Source organism: Chinchilla lanigera, unplaced genomic scaffold (genome assembly GCF_000276665.1).
Source record: "Chinchilla lanigera isolate Chin_1 unplaced genomic scaffold, ChiLan1.0 scaffold00095, whole genome shotgun sequence".
NCBI lineage: Eukaryota > Metazoa > Chordata > Mammalia > Rodentia > Chinchillidae > Chinchilla > Chinchilla lanigera.
Genome location: NW_004955496.1, coordinates 6,004,832 through 6,025,460, shown reverse-complemented (window position 1 = coordinate 6,025,460; position 20,629 = coordinate 6,004,832). Strand labels below are relative to the sequence as shown.

General features: G+C 46.7%; 1 protein-coding gene and 1 long non-coding RNA gene across 12 annotated transcripts in view; both read right to left on the bottom strand.

Moving 5' to 3' along the window:
• Window positions 1–8,734, bottom strand: part of Slc39a8 (solute carrier family 39 (zinc transporter), member 8) — a gene marked incomplete in the record, with an annotated part of 90,239 nt that extends 81,505 nt beyond the window's left edge. Inside the window, 1 exon segment of the mRNA XM_013505413.1 lies at window positions 8,623–8,734. Coding sequence (XP_013360867.1) covers window positions 8,623–8,645 — 23 coding nt within the window.
• A 483-nt stretch (window positions 8,735–9,217) lies between these two features.
• LOC102018618 lies at window positions 9,218–20,323 on the bottom strand. 11 transcript variants are annotated; one of them, XR_264181.2, is made up of 5 exons: window positions 15,748–19,869; window positions 15,323–15,652; window positions 12,497–12,632; window positions 10,417–10,557; window positions 9,218–9,405 (listed from the first exon to the last, which is right to left on the bottom strand). It is a non-coding gene; the product is annotated as an uncharacterized LOC102018618 (long non-coding RNA). The 11 variants fall into 11 exon arrangements; XR_001231418.1 differs by lacking the exons at window positions 9,218–9,405; window positions 10,417–10,557; window positions 12,497–12,632 and having other exon boundaries at window positions 14,991–15,652; window positions 15,748–16,812; window positions 19,059–19,118; window positions 19,254–19,869; XR_001231414.1 differs by lacking the exons at window positions 9,218–9,405; window positions 10,417–10,557; window positions 12,497–12,632 and adding an exon at window positions 19,990–20,323 and having other exon boundaries at window positions 14,991–15,652; window positions 15,748–19,614.
• Between the last annotated feature and the right edge of the window lie 306 nt (window positions 20,324–20,629).

Sequence of the window (20,629 nt, the reverse complement as noted above, 5' to 3'; positions counted from 1 at the left end):
GCATACACAGCTCCCACCCCTGGGGCAGGGTTTGAAGTAAAGGTAGGGTGGGTGCCCTGCAATCAGATCTGGGCTTTGAGATAAGTAGAGAACACTTTTATCGCTGTAATTTTGTACCCATCAGTGTCTCCGCTGACACTTTGGAATTCAGTGTTTACGACTCTAAGCCTAATGCCATCAAAAAGAACGACATCTCTAATTATCACTTAGCCCAGAGTTAGCGTGATGCCGTAACCACTCTGGGCAGCTGGCTCAGTGGGCAGGTCTGGTCCAAGCCCACAGTGCACAGACTTTTCCCAAATTATCCAGATGCCACTATTTCCTAACAGATGTTGCTTTCCTAAAAAAAAAAAAACCTTTTGCACAATTGTTATCTGACAGTTCAATTCTAGCCTATGAACATTTGGAAAATGACTGGATTGCCTTAATCAGACAGGAACGTTTGGCCAACAGTCTGCAACCTTAAATACTGGGAGTGAATTGAAATCAAAGACAGGAGAAATTCAGAATAGAAAACTCTTTTTAAATATTTACTCATTTAAAGCAAAGGTCAAAATTCGAAATCATAAGCGATATATATGTCTTCTTGTAATCTTCCTTTGCTGTAAATATTGAAAGGGATGGTAAAGACCACTGCATACTAACACCTGATCTGTATTTGAGAATGAAAAACACCTCAGAGCCACCTGGCTACTGGCCAGAATGCCTGGGGTGGACAGTAAGCCCTGTGTTTGATCAGCCCTTGAAGCTCGTCACGGTGAATGGCAGTGCCCCGACTCACAGAGCGTTTCCACCTGCAAGTCCTTTAAAATGTTAAAACAATGCTTCTGTTTCTCTAATTGATCTTTAATCAGTATCCCAAGTACATCAAAATATCTTCTGAAGTGCTGGGGATTGAATCCAGGGCCTTGCACATGCAAAGCATTTGGTTTATCACTGGGGTACACCTCCAGCCACCCAAAATTGTTACCTCTTCTTCTTCTCAACTTTGAAACTGGATGCATGAAAACCTTCAAAGCACCTGTTCACAGGACCGGGTGTTCTTCATAAGCCCTGGCCTACTGTGTGGGCACATCTGATACTTACGCATCATATAAATAAAGAAAAAGAGGAAAGACATTGTCACACACTGTGAAAATTGAACAAAAAGAGCTACTCATAATCCATATATAATATCTAGCTTAAACCTCATAACAGATGCTCAGTAAAGGTAAAATGTGCAAAAGTGTGTGCGTATAGCTCAAGCACTATGCTTTCTTTCTTTTTCCAGTACAGACACATGCGCTAAAGAATGGGGATGATCATTATGACAGTGGTCTGCACTTCAAAGGAGAAACATTTGTTTCTGTCTCGCTGAGAACATACAGTCATGCATCACTTATCAGTGGGAAGCGTTGTTCCCAGACATGCATCATTAGATGGTCTGTCGCTCTGTGAGCATCACAGAACATTCTAGGACACCTAGAATAGCCACAGTGTCTTAAGAGACCATTGTAATACATCCAGCCCACCTACCACTGGCCGAAACAGTTATGGGATGCGATTGTGAATGCTCAGACATTTCTCTTCCTGTCATCAAACCAACAGCTCACCCTTGTCTGAATTCTTAAACTCTACCTTCTTTCCCATTATTGCAAATGAATTTTCCAAGCTGTTTCCCCAGACCAGCCCTCTGCTGGTTCAAGAGGCCCATCCTTTCCTGGTTCCCCAGGGCTCAGCTCCACTCCCACAATCAGCCCTTCTGCCTCTTCCCCTATCATCAGTTTCACCTCCATTCGTACTAGATCCTTCCCAGAGAGCCAGAACATTCTCCAAGTGTCTTTCACCCTCCATCTCTCTCAAGCTGCCCCTGTGTGTGTTACAGGAGAAACTGTGTCCCCAAGAGGAGGTTCTGTTGAAGTTCTAACCCCAAATAACTCAGAAGAGACCTTGTTTGAAAACAGGGTCCTCGTGGATGGAACCATTGAGGACAGGGTCCTAATCCAGTGTGGGGTGTCACGAGAAGGCACCAGAAGAAGACAAGTCACAGGGACAACCCTCTGTGGCAGAGAGAGATGTAACTGCAAACCTGGGGACACCCACACTTGCCTATAACCCCCCACCCAAGCAAGGGCCAGCAAGGGCCAGGAATGGGTCCCCTAAGAGGTACAGTTTCATCTATAACCCAGTATGGGACAGTATGTTTCTGCTGTTCTAACCCACCCAGTTTATGGTACTTTGCCACAGGAATCCTGGGACAACAACACATCCTCAGTTTCCTCTGCATGCCAGACAGTCCCTTGTCTCTCAGAAGTCCATGGACCTGACATCATCTCCAGCCACCCCAGCCCTCACCTCTTTCAGAGAGCAGATGTCTTGAAGTATCCCGCATCTGCCATGCTGGACCCCACCTCTGATGCTGTCCCTCTGGCCAAGGTCTCCAGTCCCCAGATGCTGACTCAAGATGTGGCTCACTGCGCCGCAGTTTCCTTAGAGTAACATTGTATGTTTACTTCTCGGTGCAGCTGAGCTCCAGAAAGTGGGGACACGGTGCATCCTTCACCTCTGTCCACGTCAAGGGGCCCTCCATGAGAGACAAAAGAGGGGTTTACCTCCAGATCACTAGTTGCATGTGGCATAGGAAATTTCCATCTGGATTCAAGCACCCTTCAATGCTAGGTGCTTCAAGTTCTGCAAGGATCTTTTATAATTTTTCAAGAATTTAAAGGCTATAACAGAAGAGTTTTTATGGGTTTCCAAGCATACCTTCTGAGTAATATTTTCTCCCAAAGTAAACCATGATGGCTTCAAAGTTTATATAGTACTTTTTATGCCTCTGAACTGATATTAATCTTCCTATTCATCCTATGTGCTAGAAAAGATGTTTAACTTTTGTCTCAGAGACAAAAGTTAAAAAGCTGTGAGACCTAACCACCTCCCTATCACATCAAAGTACACGGAGGATGAAGTCAAACTGAGATCAAAACTTCCAACTTCCTATCAACTTAATCTCCAGGACGCCCACATCCCCAGCCTCACCTCATCATCTCCTAACACTTAAGACTGTCATCTTAATGACATGAAATGAGAATAACAACATCCTCCTACATAAAGGCAATTTACAAACGAGGAGGATGAGATCGGTGCTATTACATAAATACACATAGCCAATAAAGATTCCCGCTCAGTCCGAGCTCAGAAAGGCAGCAGAAATTGAACAGGTTGCACTGAGTTTAAAAAAAAAAAAAACACTAAGGAGCATTGTGCAGTGTATTATCTAAAATACAGATGGGTATCGCTTTTATTATTTTTGTGTTGTTTTGTTTTTGTCTTGTTTTTATGGTTTTATTTTTGTTCTTTTCCCTTTAAAATAAAATTTTAAAAAATAAATAAATAAAGTACAAATAGGGCTGTGGTCACACTAACCCATGGTGCACAGCACGCCACAGCCAGCCCTCTGCGCCCGTACGGCCTCCATCCCCTCATCGCCCGCCTCAGAGGTAACAAGCAGCAGCTTAACAGCAAGGTGCAGCCGCAGGTTGAAGATGCTCCGCTTGGCCCGCCCAGGACACCAGCGTGAGACTGCACACCCACCATCAAGCCCTGAAGACGACTGCAGCGTGCTTTATTCAAACTGCTGTTTGGAGATGAAGTTGTAGAACAACAGCATTTGAATCCTCCCTGTACACTCACAAAACAACAATTCTGTGAACATTTTGTTTTGTATTTCCACTAAACGTTATTTTTTGAAAGCTATGTCTTAATGTACTGGTTTCATAAATAAAGCTGATTCAAGAAATCTCAGTCACAATGCGATATTAGCTTGAATGACACAGAAATTCGTGTTTACTTATTTATTCATTTGTGAGACGGGATCTCACTGGGTTTCTCCAGGCCAATCTCAAACCCCTGAGCACACGTGATTCTCATGCCTCAGCCTCCCAAGTAGCTGGGATGACAGGATAGTGCCACCAACCTGGGAGAATCTATTTTAAATATGTATGTGCGTGCATTTTATCAAATCATAACTCAAGCTAACTTCCTTCTCCCCTAAAATTCTGCCTATAAACACTCCTTCCCCTTCCCAATCATTTCATCTTCAAGCTGGTCGAGGAGAAGAGGCCTCTGTGGGTCTCAGTCACGCCACTACCAAGTCCCCGCTTTTCCTTTCTCTTCCGGGCTGGGAATCACACACACTGGGCACTGCCCCGAGCAGGCTCTAGAGTCTCCACTCCTCCCGCCCTTGCCCTGTGCATACAGGGCTGCTGCGAGCCTGCCCACCACTGGCCTTCCCAAGACCTGGGCACAACTTTTCCTTTTTCTCTTTTTTTCTTTTCTTTCTTTCTTTCTTTTTCAGTGCCAGGGATTGAACCTAGGGCCTTTGCACTGAGCTATGTTCCCAATCCTACTCATTCATTCATTCATTCATTTATTCATCTCTCCTATTTATCTATTTCTAGACTAAGTTGCCCATGCCAGGCTCAAACTTCTATCTTCCTCAGCACCACCACACCTGCTCTTTCCTACCACTTTTGAGATTTTTCGCAGTGCAGACCTAGCTTTCCCCTTCTCACCTCTCCCTGTTCCTGCCCCTTACTACATGTTCTCCTCACCTTGAGACCACCTGGCTCTCACCCCAGGGCCTTTGCACCCACTGCTCCCACCCCTGCAATCCCCTCCCCTTCTCCTCAAACTTCTGGAATCTTTAGTATTACTAGACTCAATGGTGCTTACTCCAAAAGCCTTCTCTGACTTTAATTTTTAGCTAGGCACCCCTCCTTGTGTGCTTAAGAGGCACTGTGCTGTACTTTCATCATCTGTTTGCATTTGTTTGTGTTATCCAATGGGTTACAGTTTGTTAAGGTTCCCATGGCCCATTGTGTCTGAAGTACTTCACAGGCAGTCAATAAACATTGGGGGAATAGCAAACAAGAGAAAAACTACTAAATGATGTTACCAAACATTTTTAACAAAACAACATTTTTTTGTTTTTTGGGTTTTTTTTAAGCAAAACAACATTCCAATCATATGGAAAGAGTTAAAACAAACAGAAGTTAATAAATAGAAAAGCTATAAATATCTGGGATACAAAGCCATCTTCAGGAATCATTCCCTTTATCAGCACATAAGGGCAGATACGTGCACCCCACTCAAATGTTTTGAAGTTTGTTACTGAGCAAGCAATTTTTTAAATTTATACCACAAAGCAAACACTTTCAGTGGAAAAATTAGGCCAATGCCCTAAGTTAATGAATATTTCAATGACTTTTCAGTGAGATTGCTTTCATTTATGACCTTGGCCAATGGGACACTAGGTGCTAAGCAGGACCAGCATTCAAGATGGTGGAGAAGCAAGACCACCTACCCCGACTATAACTCAGTGAGCTCTATGCTGACAGAGCGCTTCTTCCTTCCCTGCCTCCACTCCAGATCTTCACTTTCAAATCACAAGACTCGGGTCTTCCTGCTGGCCTGCCTTCTGCTAATGCTGAAGTTCTCACCAGGATTTCCTGGGGAACTGCTCTTCCCTGTTATCACCATCTACTTTGCATGTTATCACCACTGTCCCATCCTTCCACATCACTGGACGCCCACCAAAGCCCTCCAGGATGGAGTAGGGGGAGGGGCAGGTCAGCCAAGGAGGAGAGGTTTCTCCAGGACATCTGAAGGGTGTGAAGGTGAGGTGCACCCTTGACGAACCTCCTCAGATACTCTCAGCCGTGCTTCTCACCCAGGATCCTGCAGGTGCCTAGGAAAGCACATTGCAGCCGGGACCCTGTCAGCAGGCTTCACTGCCACCAAGTCACAGTGTGGCAGTGTGCAGAGCTGGGCCCTAGAGAGATGCCTGGCTTCAGCGGATTAATCCATTAACTTAGTCACAATCACGATTTGATGGTTTATTGGAAGGTAGTAGAAACAGAAGGTGGGTCTGGTGGAAGGAGTGGACAATGTGCATGACCTTAGAGACTATGTCTGGTCCTCAGCCCTTCCCCTTCCTCCCTGGTTCTCTCCTTCCTTCTTTGCCTCCTGGCTGCCATAAAGTGAACAGCTGTCCTCCCCACACCCTTCCACCAAGTTGTCCTGCCTCACCTCAGGCCTAAAGCAATGGACCTGGCTGACCATGGACTGGAAACTCAGGAACTGTAAGCCAAAATAAATCGGTCCTTCTTTAAGGTGTTTTTCCCTAGTACTTTGTCACAGTGATGGAAAGATGACCAAAAAAACCCTCAAGGTGCATGTTGAATCAGTCCATTTTCTGCTACTAGAAGGAAAGACCTTACCTGTATACTTTGTAAAGAAAGGTTTCTCTGGCTCATAGTTCTTGAGGGGAAAGTCCAGAGCACATTGCCTGGACTCTGGCAACAGCCCCTGGCTCTGTTGCACTATGGCAGATGGTACCACAGCAAGGCCACATGCTTGAGAGGGAAATGATCCGGCAAGACAAGAAGCCAGGGCTGGGGGTGTAGCTCAGCGGCATAGCACCTGCCTGGCAAGCGCAAGGTCGTGAGTTCAATTCCCAGTACCAGAAAAAAAACCAAAACCCCCCAAAAAAATAAAAGACAGGAAGCCAGAGAGGGGATAGAGTCTGTTACAATGCCACACAAGAGCACCCAGAGCCCACGGGAAGGACATCAACCTCCCAAGAGCAGGAACCCTATGACCTAATCTCCTCCCACCGGCCTCCTCACAGTGCCCTCATCTTACTTCACATCCTGGATATCGAGCATCCAACACACAGACCCTTGAGGGACACAAGCCACACCCAGCCACAGCACACAGCCTGTTCTGACGTATGTAGAGACAACATCACTGCTTACCATGTGAGAAAGACAGAACGGAAATCATCCCCTAAACTCTATGCCCAAAGCCAAAGTTTTTTCAGTTCTCCCATTAGGAAGTAACTTTCACCACTAGTAAGTCCTAGCCACAAAATCATACAAATTTTATAAATGTAATCCTTTCATTTATTGAACAAATATTTTTGAAGTGGCTGCCAGAGCCTCTGCTATGTACCAAGAGACTGTCAATGCATAAAGCTGCCTAAAACCCTGGCCTGCCTGGAGTTTATGTTTTAGTAGGATCAGAATGAGGTAACAGGGACAGGTCATTTTCAAAACACTCACACAGTGAGTCACCATGTGGTTACTAAATACCACATTCTCAAAATAAAGTCTGAATATCTGGAAAGAGAGCATAAAGACAGACTAATAATTACTAGGGTTACCTTTGGGGAGAATCAACAATATTGTTTGTTTTCTTTTTAGAGTTCTTGTTCCTTCTAAAATTTCATAATGAATATACTGTTAGTAGCAAATGGATTTTATATGATATTTTTTTTCTTTTGTCTTTTTGAGATAGGGCTTTCACTATGCAGTTCAGTCTGGCCTTGAACTCACTTTGTAGCCCAGGCTGGCCTCAAACCGGAAGCAATCCCCCTGCCTCAGCGCCTCCAAGTGCTGGGATTACAGGGGTGCGCCACCACATCCAGCTTCATATTACGTATTTTTAAATGCAAAAAAATAAGCTGAGATACAGCTTTGTTCATATTTGCAGAATTAGAATCCAAACAAGAGATCCATCCATAAACAAGTGGTGAGTAAAAGAAACAAGCTCTCAAGCTGCAGGGAAGACAGGCAGAACCTCATCTGCACATTACCACCCAAAATACGCCAGTCTGAGAGGCTCTGGCTGCGTTTGCATTTGTTTGTGTGCATTTGTTTTTGTATAGCTGCCAAGTGTGGCGTTCAGGGAAAGATGAACTCCAGTGGCAGTGTGAAACTCGGGGGGGGGGGGGTGGGGGGGGGGGGGTGAGTGGGCTAAGGCAGAGGAATCTTGGGCAGTGAATTCCCTGTGTGTGACGCTGGAATGGTAGCTGCCTGGCACTGTAAACTGTCACAGCCACAACATACAAGGGCGAACCTGATGTGAGCTGCGCACGTTGGTGAACAACAGCATCCCAAGGGTTCCTCAGCCACCACACCCCACCAGGTGTTCTGCTGGGAACCCAGGGGGCTGTGACAAGGGGACAGAAACCCTGAGCTGGCCATCCATCTCTGTCCACCTACAATGATCTCCAATGAACATATTGACTTTCTTAAAGAAATGGGCTAAGATGAATTCTCCTGTTTTGACATTCCAGTGCCTGTATCAAACTGTGGCTTCCAGATGTCTGACTTCACAAACAGAAAAACGAAGGGCCCAGGGAGAAGACAGGGTTTTCTACTTTTCCTCTTCTGGGTCAGCACATGAAATACGCACATGTGTGTTTACACACGCTCATATTCTCTCTCTCTCTCTCTCTCTCTCTCTCTCTCTCTAACACTCCACAAACAGGAAAGGACACTTGAGCACCAAAAAAATATGAGCGTAATCTTAAAACAAGTGAAAGCCTTTAAATGTAAGAAGCCAGACTTCGTGACAAGCTCACTCCATTCCATGCTTTTGCTCTGCATTGCCCAGCTTGGGTGCCCTCCCCTGCTCCACACCCCACACGCTGCTGTCTGGCTCCCACTGTGCCCACCTGCTGCCAGGCTGTGCCCCTCCAGTGCCACTGTCCTTCCAGGCCCAGCTCCCTCTCTTCCCACGTGCCTCCCCGGGCAGCCCACGCCTCACTGCTTGCCCACCCCACGGCCCTGTCCTTACGCCTTCGTGTTTCCGCATTTCATCGTCTGCTCGTCTTTCTTCCTTTTTCATGGAGATTGTAAGCTCCTTAACAGAAAACACCCCTCCGGTTTCTGCCACCTCCTCCAGTGTGGACAGCAACAGTGGCTGTGTGTTCAGATCGGCTCTCTTGGGTGACCAGGGAGACCAGGGTCACTAGGACTACACAGGTGAAAGTCCGCCCTAAATTCAAAACAATTCTTTGCAGTTTGTTTTATTATTCCATCCAATTTTATTTTCTAAATTTGAAAGGTGAGTTAATAGTTGTTGTTTTATGTTTTTAATTTTTAACTGGCACATAATAATTATGTATTTACGGGGTTCAGTGCGACATTTCAGTAAATGGGCACAATGAGGCGTGGGATCAGGGTAATTGGCCATCCATGACCTCAGACACTCATCCTTTGGTTTGTCTGCTTGTTTGCTTTGGGACACTCAGTATCCACTCTCTTCCCTACACTTAATACTTGTCAGCCTCGGGACATTAGATGCTATTTCTCTCACCCATCTGCAACTACAGGCATGGATCTTGTGACGTGTGAATCACACCTCAACTAAAAAGAGAAAAATCAAACCATTTATCATGATATTAAGTATGAAAATATTTAAATCAGGAATTAATTTTGATGGCAAATCCTCATGGGTGAGTTGGGCCTTCCAGTGGCCTGGGCTTGTCCGCTTCTGCCCCTAGCCTGTGCCTCTCAAACTACCAGTGGTGTGGAGCCAGCTGTCTTTCAATTTCCCGTCAGTCTCAGGCCAATACTTCTAGAAAATACAATAAAAGCCAATTACTAGCAGAATGAATAAGCACACATAAAATTATTCTTCTTAATTGCTATAATTTGCCCTAAAAGTTGTTCTCATTGTTGTACTTATTTAATTATGGACTGAATGGGAAATAGTTGTGGGATGGCCCTGGTCCATGGCCCACACTTTGAGTAAAAATGTTTCCAACTGTGTGTCCCTCAGAGATGGGGACACGTTCTAGTAGCATTTTGGGGTCACACAGAGCAGGCACAAGGAATGTAGGGAGCTGCATAAGTTGGGCCGATCCATGTACTGGCCAGTGGCAGCTCAGCAGTAAAGAAGCCTAAGGCCTCTGGCCTCAGACATAGTAAACAGTGGCACCAACTCAACTCCTAATCAAAGCCTACAGGGCCACGACTTCCCAGTGCAACATCAATTATTCTCTTACATTAAATGGGAATTATGCTTTATTCATCTCTCCTCTTTATACGCTAACGTCACTAAGGAGGGACATCACTTGGAAAATAATTAGCATATGATCAAAACAAGGTCAAAAACCAAGGCAAGAATAATTTTAGTTCTAAAATGGCAAAGAACTTCAGTGTTGAACTTGGATATACAGCTCATAGATTACTGACAAAAAACACTTCCTAATATTGCTAAGAGCAGACCTACTTGTTTTGTTATGTTTCTTTCATTAATGTGTGGTTAGGGAGGAGTTTGGACAGAATTTTTTACAATCCCCTTACCTGAAACATTAGCAATTATACAAGCAGCTACTAGACAGCTTCCTGACCAAGGAAATGAGAGGTATTTGAGAAGTGGGGTCAGATGGTCACAAAGTCCTAATGCCCCCTTCTTATTATGGCAAGGGGCATAGGAGCAATTACTTCAAATCTCTACCCACCCATCCACTGGGCTTAGGTGAGGACCACATGGAAAAGCCCTGGGAACAGGATTCTTCAGGCTTAGCCATGTTCCCGTTCTGTCCAACACTTGGAAGGAAAAATATGCTGTTTTCTCAGTCACCTTCTGAAGAGCAAGATGTGCCTCCCCTCCAGAGAAGAGCAGCACAGGGCTCGCCAGCCTGGGGTGCACTGTCCTGGGGCACACAGTCCACATGGACTGTGTTACTTCTCTTTACAGGTTGAAAAGAAGGTATTCCACTTCCTGAATGAAAGAAATAAAGTGAGGGGATATGAAATTGGTCCAGCTTAGATCTTCACAGATTCACTCCTAATCGGGTGACTCTGATTTCGAGCTGTCCTTTATCTGATGAAATTATAGGGCTGAAGAATTTGGAAACCAAGGAAAATCCCCATAAAGCCAGTGATGTAAGATGCTGTGCTGTGGCATAGTGGAGACAAGTAGCAGGAATCCACCAGTTCACAGAACAGCTCTGGATGTGTTGGCTGTGTCAGCCGGAGAACAGGCGTTATCAACTTTGCTATCATGGCAGTTTATGTCTCCTTTGGTACAAACATATACACATATCCACACATGCACACACACCACTGCTCTGTAACTGGACAAGGCAGCACTATGCTAGTACAATCGCTAGCATTCCAAGTAAGAAAATTTTTTAAAGTCTTTTCCAAATTTTCTCCATTCTTTCTTAAAGATATATATATATATACTTTTAAATACTTCATACATTTTAAATACTACGTATATTTTAAATATAGGCCATATACACTACAAATATAAACCTTAAAAGTATATATATATATATTTGACCACTTTCGGAGGATGTAACAAAACCAATTGATTATCTCAAAAACAAAGGGCTAGAAGCAAATATTTATCTCACCTTTCCTATATAAACTACCCCACTAGGTAACTACATGGATGAAAGAAGAACCATATTTGTAAAGATAGTTCGGCTAATAATTGAAAACTGAATGGCAGAACTGGAACATCACACTTTTGCAGTCCTCTGTGGGTTCATGATTCGAGGTGATAGACACCTGCATCCCCTCGTGCATCAAGGGACTCAAACCTGAGTCTGATCAGCCCGGAATCCAATTCTCAGGAAATACACAGGACAGCTGAGCATGGTGAACTTCACCACAAGGATCAACCACAAAGAGAACAAAGGTCAGGGCTGCAAGAGGCTTCATGGGAGACAACGTAGGTGTGCAACAGGTGGGCCTTAGCGCAAGTAGTGACGATGAGCCCACACCCAGAGACGTGACAGGTAGATCAAAATTGTTCAGCAGGCAACAGGGGCCAGAACGTGTGCTCCTGGGGTCAGTGCAGCCTCAAGGGAGTACAGCATGGCTCCTCACAAGAGAACGACGGGTGTGGTGGGCCGCTCTCAGAGCGGGGCGGGGGTGGGCATTGAAAATGCTTGACTTCTAGTCACTCAGAGAGATACAAGTCTTTTGTGTACTTTTTCTAAATCTATTTTATTTTATAATATAAACCTTTGTGACTGAAAACAAAACTGAATACAGCTTTCCTTGGCACTGCCTCACTGGCAGGAACACACCGGAACAGCCCGCTCACTGCCCACTGCGTGTCTGGCTGTGAAATACCCATCCACGTCACCAAGGGCTCTTTCCTGGAAGCAGCACTTGGGTGTGAAATTCCTTCCATACCTCCAGAGAACACCACAGAAACTGATTTGCTCCACCCCAGTCAGGTATTAGCCGTGCTAGCAATTCATATTGCCCAAATATTTTACAAAGATTCTTGCTAAAACTTAAAACAGGTTCCAGCGCTAGGCCACAACGACAATATCTTGACTTCTTTGTTGGCTTTTTTTTTCCTCCCCCCCCCCACCCCTGGAACTAGGACCTTTGCACTGAGTTATAGCCCAGCTCCCTGCTCTCTTCTTGGGCAGGGTCTTGCTAAGCTACTTCGTTGCCCAGACAGGACTCAAATCCGTGATTCTCCCACCTCAGTCTCTCAGAGTGCTGGGTTCATCGTCCCATGCCACCATGCCTGGCATTTCTTGGTTTTAATTCCTGAACCCTTACAATCTTCTCTGCACCGAAGTCAAAATGATTGCTTTTAAAATTCAAATAAGAATGGTATAAGCACTTCTGGGAAAGATCTCCTAGTTTTTCATAAAATGAAGTATGATCATCTACTCCTGAATACGTACCCAGGAAAAATGAAAGCATATGATCTGACCAGGACGGGTCTTCACAACTTCCTTCGTAATTGCCCCAAACTGCAGACAGCCCAAATGTCCATCAAAAGAGCAGATAAAGCATGGCACACTTAGATAACAGAATGCTCTGCCACAAGAAAAAGGAACAAATTACTGATGCATGCATGAATTTCAAGATGATTATACTCAGTGGAAAAAACTTCACTCAAAAGGACTGGTGCTGGCTGAACATATGCACAGAGGTTCTACCACAGGCATCCATCAGCATCACCAGTGCGGGGAAGGGTGAGGAGGAGGGAGCCGCTTGTTCGACAGTGAATCTGGAAACTTGGGCTCTCTCTGCCTGGAGGTTTTAAAATTGAGCAACTTTTGTATTTCACCTTTTGTAAATTTTTCATGCAAGTACAAAGAACTCCAGCAAACAACATATAAGCTGAATAACCGAGGAAGAAACATGCTGGGGTCACCTCACTGTTTTGAGAAATATCAAACACCCAGAAGAGTAATGGATGGTGAGCAGGGTGGACAAATGAACACATGGTGGTGAAGCAAGTTTGGGAAAATGCCAGTGCTGGAGCCCATGGGAGGGTGCAAGTGTTACTGTTCAATGTTTGTAACTTTGCTGTATATTTCAAATGACTGTAATAAATGCTGGGTGGGGGGGTGAGTGTGCTCATTCATGGAAAATGATCAAAGTAAGACACAAGCCCCCAGTGCCTGTTTGAGGGACCCCCAGTACCCTCCCAGCTCTCTACTCTCCTCCCAGTCTTCTGTTCACCTTGGGCTCCTCTGGGATTTGTCCTCAAAAATGTCTATGCCTGTTCTTCACTCAGGGCTACTCATTGTGGCTGTTCGTCATCCTCCCTGGGATACTTGGACCATCCACACCCCGAGGCCCCCTTCCCTGACTCACTGATCCCAGCGTGACTTGGTACCCACACTGGCACACCATGCACCTTCCTGAAGTTCTTGTTCTTCTGTGAACTTCCTAGCACTACATTCTTTCCCAGTAGCCACTTTGAGACAGCTCGTTGATATCCCCAGGGACATGCTTCCTAACTGCCCACATAACAAATCACCCAAGGAGTAGAACCAGGGCAAGAGAAGGAAATCCCACAGGAAAAAGACTTGGAGGATTCAGGCACGTACCGCGCCTGCCCCGGGTGGGATTAGTGACGGCTGCGGCAAGCAGTGGCTGCGGGAAGGAACATATGAGCTCGAGGACAGTCTTGAGTTGAAGTTGGCACACAGGTGGGACACAAAGAGAAGTGAGAAATGGGCACAAAGAATTCAAAAAGCATCCGTGGACAGAAGCAGCACTCTGTTTAGCCAGAATCTGTGGCATCAGACTTGCCTTTTGTGTCCTCCTGGTGGAGGACACTTGGACGACTCTCCTTGAAAGAAGAGCAGCTACCTCCATCTTGGCTAAGCCTGGCCCTGTTTCCAAGTATTGATATGCACAGAGCTAGGGCTTTTCCTTATCCCTTCAGTCAGCTTTAAGCAATGCAGATCAGTTTAGCAGAGGTGCTGATGTATAGTATTTGAAGTAAGGGGACAGGTCAGTGTTGCCTCGCCGTGCAGCTCCCAAAAAACATGTGGACCGAGTGGAGCAGGAGGGAGAGAGCATCACACCATAAGAGGCTATGACTTCCCAGGGCATAAGATCACACATCAGAGCTGAAGCACTGACCCCAAAACATTAGATACTACTGTGGAGGTGTGTTATGCAGATTACTCTTTCTGCATATCCTTCTCTCTGCATATTGAAGAGCTGACTTCAGGCCTCCTACCTATCCCAGCTCACAGCACTCACGTACTTCCCACCACTCTCAGTCACTTATCCTAGAGCCACTCCCTGAGTTCGGCCTTCGTTCTGGTTAGCCATCACCCTACCTGGACTTAGGTCGCCCTTGGCTCCCCACAACCTTAAATATGCCTTAGTAACCTCACTCTCAACATGCATGGAATTAACTCACTAGGATTCCAATAACTTTTCCATGGGATCACAGACACAAACTTTCCGGACCTCACTGAGGATGAGGAATGGCTCCATAATCCTCACCTGTGAGTCTGCACGGCTGAGCTCTTCTCCCTCAGGGGACAGAGCCACCCTGCAGGGCTCTTGGGCAAATGTGACACAGGATAGAGCCTCGAGCAGGACTTCCTGAGGGGACAGTGGCATCACTCTGGAAGGGGACTACTGAGGGACAGACCCTGATCGCCAGCCCCGAGCACCTAACAATGAGTGATGGGCGTGCCCCTGTGTCATTAGACTAATTTATGTGAAATTCCTTTTAGGTTCCCACTAGAGATTGAGCCAAAGGTCTTTGCACTGAGCTGCATCCCCAACCCTTTTTTTTATTTTTTACTTGAGACAGGATCTCCCTAAGTCACTAAATTACCCAGGCTGGGCTTAAACCTGCAATCCTCCTGCCTCAGCCTCCCAGAGAGCTGGCCTGGCAGGCATAGACCACACACCCAGATATTCAGCCGATATTCAGAACCCTTTTTATGTGAGGTCCACATCAAGAGCCAAGGGTCAAAGGGTGGTATCAGGGGACACACAATCAGTATATATTGACAGAATTTCTCTGAGGTGGGGGATCTGAAGGGAATTAGGGAAAAGTGATTACAGACAGACAGGAGACAGGGACGTAATGGGAAAGGACGATGGCGTGCCAGTGTTGTTCACTTAAGCTTCAACAAAAGAAGAGCGGGGAAGGAGGTAGACATGAACCAAGTTCTACTGGATCCAAAGTGCTTCTTGTAGCATTTCCTGACAGTACCCCAAGAGCACAGTGCAGTTCAACCAGGTACCTTGCTGTCCTTGTGGAGGCCCCGGGGCTTATCAGTTTCCTGAGTGTGTCTGAATCCTGTGAGATTCGAATCACGCTATTCTGACATCCTGATGACTTCCTCATCCTGGCAGATTTCTGTCACCTCTGTTGTTTTCTGTTGTGTTCATTGTAGCTGATGTCCTTTCACTGCAATAGAGTTGAGTTCTTCGGCGCTGTGTTCAGCAGTCACTGCAGTCCTCCACTTTGGGCAACACTGAGAATTTCACTTTGCCGCTGATTTGCATTTTATTGAGGTATCCAAACTGAGTAAGAGGCTGATGGAGAAGGCACAGGGTAGGCAGCACAATGCCTAGGGATGTTAAAAGAAGGGAAATGCAAGTGGAGATTAACTCTGCATGTAGAAGTCTGTGGGTGGGTTCCCGCATGTTAAGGACATTGGCTTACCCATGGTGGATCTGCGCTTTCCTTGGGGCGCCCTTGAGGAACACTGGGTACTCAGGACAGATCCCCTGCAAGGTTATACAAGTTCTTTTGGTGACTTGTATGGAAATTGAAGGTCCCAGTTCGCAGAATGTTGAGAGACTCCTAGAGCTATAAAAGTATTGTTCTCCTTTAATACATTTATCTTTTATTGCTGAATAATTGCAATATTTCTGATAGTGTTAGATCTGACAGTGGGAAGAGCTACAGCATTTTAAATAAAATTTCCAGAGAGGAACTGAAGGAAGAATTTAAAAGGACAAAGCATAGAAAGCAGCCACAGGGCTGGAGTGGAAGCGGCGTATGGACTGTGTGCTCAAAGGAGGAGAAGGTCGCACCTAGCCAGCTCAGAGACCCTGGGCCAGGCTGTCAGCGGCATATCCAGAGAACCATGTACTAGAGCAACAAAATTAAGCAGAGGAACCAACAAAAAATCCTACTAACTAGCACAGTTCCTGACCTTTAAAAAAAAAACCTCCCAACTCATACAACTTTTACCAAAACCAGGGCCCCCCCGACTCTTTACCTTCTTCAGGTCACACTCCTGTGCTGCTGTCTCATCTCTTTCCCCTCAGATGTTGATCCATTTACGAGTCTCAGAGCAGCCAACTAGGAAAGGTGGTCTCCTGAGCTCTACTGACTTCCTCCTCTCCCACTGCATGCTGGAAAATTCTTTCTTGAGGCTCAGGACAGAGGCAGGCATTAGCCACTCAATTTTAGGGGGTCAGATTCAAGTTTTACAAAAAAGAGAGTTATATACCATTGTACTAGAGTTCACCAGAGAGACAGAACCAATCCGATGTGTGGGAAAGAATTATTTTGAGTAATTAGCTCTTCTCTCTGTCATGCACACACACACACACACACACACACACACACACACACACCCAGCTACCATGTGGTGTTAGCAAACCTTAGTTCTGTGTAGTGAAGCAGAGAGACTTCTACAGAGCCTCCATTAAACTTCTGTGGGAAATCCATCATCTCTGCTCCACCTTGGCCAACAAGCTTCTAATAATGTCATAACCTCTAAAGTGGGAATAAAAAAATAATAATAAAATGAGAATAAAAGTTTCTTTCCTTCCAGGGATTATTGTGAGCAATAAATGAGTTAATTAATGTTGTTCTACACTTATAGGTATTCATTAAATATTACCTACATGTAGTTGAGCTCTTCTTAAAGTCCACGTTTTATTATTGAAGTACTAAGGAGATAAATTGTGAGTAAATGTGTTTTTTTAATATTTTCCCCCAAATAATCTTAGTAAATTAGCACACATTCTTTAAAATGCTTTATTTTTTAAAAAATCAAAATATATCAGATTACTCCATAAACTGGCTGCCTTGCATATGGTTATGATAACAAATTAAGAAAATAAAGGCAAGCATATAAAGAAGAAAATAATGATTTCTCTCTCTCTCCCTCCCTCCCTCTCTCTCTCTCTCTCTCTCCCTCTCTCTCTGCACATAAATGCACACACCCCAGAGTGCTAAACTGGAAAACTAGAAGCTATAGCTATCAGATATAAAACTGACACCAAGATGAAATGCCCTAGGAACTCTAGACCCCAGCAGACACCCGCAGCTCCTGTCAAGCGGGCACTTGTGTGGAAGAGTCCTTTGGAGTGGGTTCTTGTGGCGAAGGTCACAGGGAACCCAGGCCCTGACCTGTCCCCCTGCTGTGTGGGCCCTTTCAGTTCAGCCTGCCCAGGTCACAGGGACTTGCTCTATAATTAGCCCTCTGGTGCAGAATCCCTGGATTTGGTCCTTGTTTAATGGCACGGTGTGTCTGGACCGCCCTGGTAATGGAAACAGCCACACAGTGACCACTCTGACCATGGCCACTCCCACTCGGGCTGCCGGCTCAGTCACTGCGGTGCTGACGTGGACCTGGTCCTGTCCTCCTGTGTCATTTGTTTTGTTTCTGTGGTGGTGGAGCAGTAGGGGAGAAGGGCGTTGTTTGTGGACACCGCTGGTGCCTTGATCAGCAGGACTGGGTACCCATGATGAACATGGTGCCACATAAGCTGTCCCGGTGGCCATTTCTGTTTTGCATGGGCTCCTCTTGCTGTGGACAACATAGGGACAGGTGCAGCCTACTGCTGGGAGCAGGAGCAGGGCAGTAATTTCCCAGAACCCCATCAGGAGGGCTTGCATCTGACCTGGGCTTGGAAACTGTCCACATTCAAAGAGCATGCAACTCTCACAGCCCTCACTGGCCCTCCTGTCTTTGCCTCTCTACTCTTTTTTCCTCCAAGGGAGAAGGTGGGTGCGAAGTCCTTCTGAAAGAGGACACCATTCACACAAACCCCAGGTTGCCACACAGGCCTGGAGCAGGCTGGCAAAGCCCCAGGTGATGAGACGCAGACCCTGACAGCTGCCTGCCTGGCCAGGGAGTCCCTCCATCACAGTGCCTGGACGGCACATTCCTTGGGGAGCAGCCTGCTGTGCAGGGGCTTTGCCTGAAGTTCCCAATGTTCAGAGGATGCCTCTGTCCCCAGCCTCACTGATCTGTCCCACGAGCCTCCCCGCATTTGCTTCCAGTTCACCCTGCAGCTTTCTTGATTGCCTGGCCTCAACACCTCCTCTTATACTTGCCTCTTAGAAGTGCAAAGAACAATTTAAAAGTAACCATTTTCCCTAAATAGATGGGCCTTAAAGGAGCCCACGCTAGATGTCCTTTTTGTGATGAGTGGTTGTGGCGCTGCACCAACACGAGCATCTTATTAAGAACACCCCCCACCACAAACACACAGATACACAGGTGCACAGGAACACGTGCACACAGGCACACATGTGCACACATGTGAACATATCCATATACAAAAGCACACACACACGCACACATTTTGAAGCTGGAAATAACCTTGATACGGGCAGGGCACTGGCACTGGAGGTAGGCGGCAAGAAGATCACAATGTTTCAAGGCCTACCGGGCATCAACTGCCAGCAGTGGCCCTGGTCTTCCCTACAGCACAGGGAGGTGGGGCCAGGACACTGAGCCCTTGCAGTGGGTCAAGAACAGGCTGCTAAGTCCGCAGGCCCAGGTTAGCCTGGCCTGAGCCTGCTCGCTCCAACTGCAGATGGCTTGAGGAGCCTCTTCTTGCCTCCCCGCTTCACTGCCACCTTCGGAAGGGAGAGCAAAAGACCAAGAGCCCTGCGTGGGCATCCCTGTCACAGCACTGTGGGATGTGGCCATCATTGTGTCTCCACTTCAGAGAGGGAAACTGAGGCATGAGAGAATGTAAACTGAGGCCACCCTCCTCCACACTCACCCAGAGCTTATTTCAGCACTCGGTCACCTTCTGACAGATGCCCCTGTGTCTGCTGTGATCCTACAGGGAAGGTTGCTCAAATGAAGAGATGGAAAGGATGGCACACACCATCCTCCCTCTCTCCCAGGGCTGCCACAGCTGAAGCTTGTCCCCAAGCACGGCTAAAAAAGTTGGCTCTCATCGCCAGAGTACAACTACCTGCGTGCCAGGTTTAAACCTGTCCTTGGATGGGGACAAAGGTAAACACTGTCCAATAAAAAAATTCATGTGGGTGAAAAGATGAGCCTGTACCCCACTCATGGTCAAGCATTCCAGCTCATCTCTGAGCATGCAGCACTTATGCATAGACGCTTTCGGTCCTTTCCTGGACGGCCACTTTCCTCCCAGGTGTTTTCCTCCTCTGCTGGTCATCCTGGTGTTGAGAAATGCATCCAGTGTTTACCAAAAAGGCCGGGACGGAGTTCCAAGCTGTGCAGACCTCAATCCTTGGGCCACTGGGCTGTCCTGCGGAGCCAGTGTTGTTCAGCCACCACGCCCTCTCCACATTCCTCAGCACCTGGGAGGCCCGAATGAATCAGAGGTGGTTAATTTACTTCACTCGGCCCCAAGAGCAAGAAAAGAAATGTTTTGTCTTCTTGGAAAACCTACTCTCCCCAGTTGCCAGCCATAGCCCAGCACTTCCCTCTCAACTGCGTCAAAATGTTCTGGCCGTGTTCTGGGGCAAGGGGGTGAAGTCCACCAAGATGCTGCAACGTCTCAGACCTCCCCTCGTTCAGCTGGGAAGGGGTCTGTCTAGTCAGCCAGCTTCCATGAGGCACTGCAGAAAGTGAGGCGAATAAGCCCAGTTTCTGCTTTGAGGTTATCAAAACCTGGGAGGGGAAACACTCAGAGACAAGTTTCTACCAGTAGCTGGCAGAAAACAAGGGCTCACTTGTGTAGATGCGAAGGAAAAAATCAAGTTTATCCGGCTGTGTGAGGCAGAACTGGACCTTGGGAGGAATGAGAGGACATGTGAAGACTTGGAGCTGTGGATCAGTCGCAGGAACAGCCCGGCACACACCCTCAGGAGCACACAGCCCACACAGGGGGCAGCGTCAGCCCCGCACTGGGACCACACTGTGCTCTGCAGAAGGCGCTGGGCATAGAGGGCAACAGGATGAGTCCTACAGAGCTGAAATCCACACAAGAGAAAACCCCGGGGACCGAGACAGGTCAGGGTGCACAGGAGCTGTGGAGGGGAGGGGTTGGGGAGGGGAGACAGTTGTGTATGCCAACTGTGGCCAGGTTACATGACTATGAGGTCATGAGTGACATCTATAATTGAAACTGGCAAATGTCACTAGGTATGAATTGTACCTCACTGAAGCTGACTTTGGAAAGTCAGCTTTTGCTCAGAGCTTTGCTGTGTGGCCATGGGGCATGGGAAGGGCAGAGGACTCTGTGGAGCATCTTGCAAGAACAAACCAAGGCGAGAAGGCAGCAGCACTGGGGAGAGGAAGGCAGGAAGGGGTCGGGGCGCTGCGGCTGAGGCAAAGCTGGAGGGCTGAATGGGAACCTCCAGGAAGGCTGTG